General features: G+C 36.3%; 1 protein-coding gene across 2 annotated transcripts in view; it reads left to right on the top strand.

Moving 5' to 3' along the window:
- The first annotated feature begins 1,130 nt into the window (after positions 1 to 1,130).
- LOC117121314 (ependymin-related protein 1-like) overlaps positions 1,131 to 3,180 on the top strand; it is an 8,754-nt gene continuing 6,704 nt past the window's right edge. Inside the window, exon 1 of one of the 2 annotated variants that reach the window (XM_033266461.1) lies at positions 1,131 to 1,308. In XM_033266461.1, coding sequence (XP_033122352.1) covers positions 1,203 to 1,308 — 106 coding nt within the window. In that variant the 5' untranslated portion in view covers positions 1,131 to 1,202. The remainder of the gene's footprint in view (positions 1,309 to 3,180) is intronic. The other variant, XM_033266460.1, reaches the window with a different exon arrangement.

The following is a 3,180-nucleotide window of genomic DNA, read 5'->3' on the forward strand; positions in this document are numbered from 1 at the left end:
ATCCATTTTGTTTATATTATATACATCGTACATACAGGCCTATAATATAAATCACATGATACCGAGAAACCTGTAGTAGCCTTGATTAATTCTATTAGGACACGTTAATTCTCTTTCAAAATATTGCATCATACGCAATGAATAATAAGTAGTAAATCATGTGGTAGTAATGGAGAATCACCTCCACTCTTCCTCTTGAGATCAAGACCTCAGCTTCTGTCTGAGTCGTAACAAAAATGTTAAAATCTTATCTCTTCTCCATCTCATTAAGATTTTTGTCACACACGTAATAATTTTGTGTTTTAGGTTTTCATAATCTTACAAGCATTGTCAGGCCGGATCCGGAATTTTTCAAACGGGGCGGTGGGAGGGGGTGGTCACAGCAGTTTTAGAACAGATAAGTGAGAGAATATATAACCATTGTGCATTGAAATTTTAAAAATTTAGTGGCAAAATGTGAGGGGACAATGCCACCGTGCGCACCCGTGCCCCTACTGGATTCGCGCTTGATTGTTAATTAAGTAGTTAATGTACTTGGAAATGCTATTGTTATAGCGCCATATATTGAACATTGCATTCTGCCGTACCGTGGATAATTACCGCTATTAAATTCTTCGATTGATTGATTGATTGATTGATTAATGCATTTTTTAAGAATAATTTTTCGTTCGGTGAACACATTATTTATAAAGTCCTGCTTTAGACTACTACTACACTACTGGTATCAGTGGCGGATTCAATGGGGAAGGGGTATATACGGTAATGAACAATACTATAGGCTATATAAATTTTCCAACATTGTTGTACCAATTCCAATCTCCTAAATTCATAACGTCTCAATTCTGGTAATAAATTTTGGTAATCTCAATGTACAGTATTTCTTTGATTGACGTTGCGGTCAATTGAGATTAGGCTAGGACTATCACATGAGGTGATCGTGATATACCTACGGTGAGATTAACTCTACCGGAACAAGATTTTTTACAGTTTCACAGGGTACTGCTTTTTTATTTCTTTTTATGCATGATGTAATGTAAACAAACATCACTAAGCTCCGCCACGGCTTCAATCACATGATTTCATCACATGAGAATCGCTCAGTGAAGCATGAAAGTATAAATATAGGCTCGTTCATCACAGCAGAACACACCAGTCAGATATTTGATACCGCAGTTAGATAGGACAGAATTCAATTGATCAGAATGATGCGTTTTCATTCGGCGTGTTTCGTAGTCCTCTGTTGGGCGGTTATTTGTAGAGGTCAGGAAAAATGCTGCATTAAGCCCGACATGTTCGCTGTTACTTCCGGTATGTATGGCAAAGCCTTCTGTTTTTTTTCTCGCGGTGAACTACAGTATAGTAGCTAGTGGCGGATCCAGGAATTCGACATAAAATGCATAGGAACGTTGGCGTCTGCAAGGCTCTAGTTTCAAAATGAATGCTGTAAATATTTGGAATTACTACTACTACAGTATACCTGTCTCTTATACACATCTAGATGTGTATAAGAGACAGTATATATATAAATACATACATAATTGTAGTAGGCCTATATGCCTAACTGTAAATAATGATCTGCAAAAATAATAGTTGGTGTATTGCTCCTTTTAAATTAAGAATTCTCTCCAGGGAACAAAGGAGCGTTCACTTATTGTGTTAGGGTATATTGATCACAAGGTTTGTTAGTTGTTATTGCGTGATCATAAAGATTTATCGATTCCAACCAGGTTAGAAAAAACGTAATTCTACTGAAGCAGAATATTAATACAATGTATTGAGAAAATTTTGCTTTCATTAGATTTATTTACAGTCAATTAGGGCGGAGTTTATTCAAGGAATAAAAATGAACGATCCGGGGCCTTTATTCGAGAAAGGTGTTTATTTCAAATGCGAGTTTCCAGAGAGGGAGTTTACTGTATACGTCGTGGGGGGGGGGGGGGGTTATTCAAAGCGTTTTATAACAAATAAATCATATACGTTATAATAGGATATGTTTTAAAAGTTGACTATAGATAATAAGCTCTTCATTCATATAGGTTCGTTAATAAGGATTTTAAAAAGTTCGCTAGTCATTAAGGGTTCGCTAGAAACTAGGAAAACAAACACTAGTCAAACTTAAAAACAGGTTCGCTAATTATAATAGAAAAAAAAATTCGCTTATTAATTATGAATATTACGTCTGGTTTCCTTAAAATCACTACACGTTCGTTATAGTGTTTTCAGAGCAATATTGCTTAGCAAATCCCGATTCAAAAGTAAATGCTTCCCGATTCGACCGACCAATCAGCACCACCGAAAGCTGTAGGCGGTAGCGTACAGCGATTGTATAGAAAATAAGTTTTAGTGTACGATCGTGTGTGGCTCGAAACCACTTCTTAATTAATAAAAGTGAACCATTTATGAACAGCAGGCTGTTAATATGAACCATTAATTAGCTACTACCGAGCCAATTGTGCCGCCTTTGATAAAACTTGACAAGTGAACTTTTTTTAAATCATGAATAGTGACTTTTGGTGGGTAAGCGAGTGTTATGAAATATTAATAATAACAATAATAATAATAATAATAATAATATAAGAATTTATAAAGCGTCAATTAAACGACTGAGGTACAATATCAAAGGCGCTTTGCACGCTAATGATGGAAAAGGTGAGTTTTCAGTAATTTTTTTCAATGAAGCAACAGAAGAACACTTTTTAATGAGTGCGAACCTTATGAATAATGAATTAATACCGAACCGTATATCATTTGGGTACTTCCGTATCATTTGGGTATAATAAGCATATGGGTAATTTCCTATCATTTGGGTAATTACATCATTTGTTTAATTCGTCGGACCTAACCTCAGTGACCCGTGTCTAAAAGCGATGTCAGGTGGCATGCAAATTGTTGCAAATGTGTTTGTTAATTAAATTCATATTTTCATTAATTGTTTAATGGTCGAGGGCTCCATATAGTCTGCATACTCAGTGGCGTATCTAAGGAAGCATCATCAGCGGCATGATCCAGTGGCGTATAGGGGAGGGCGCGGGGGAGCACGCCCCATCAAAATTACTCGCGCCCCCAAGTCGCCCCCAAAAAATTACGTTCAAGTAATTGAAAATCATCTAAAATATATCACCATAAAATATCACTATATTTTGCGAATTAGCGCCCTTCAACTGATCATCGGGCCTCCCC

The sequence above is a fragment of the Anneissia japonica genome, unplaced genomic scaffold (genome assembly GCF_011630105.1).
Source record: "Anneissia japonica isolate Jap-2015-1 unplaced genomic scaffold, ASM1163010v1 scaffold131_len961581_cov171, whole genome shotgun sequence".
Taxonomy (NCBI): Eukaryota; Metazoa; Echinodermata; class Crinoidea; order Comatulida; family Comatulidae; genus Anneissia; species Anneissia japonica.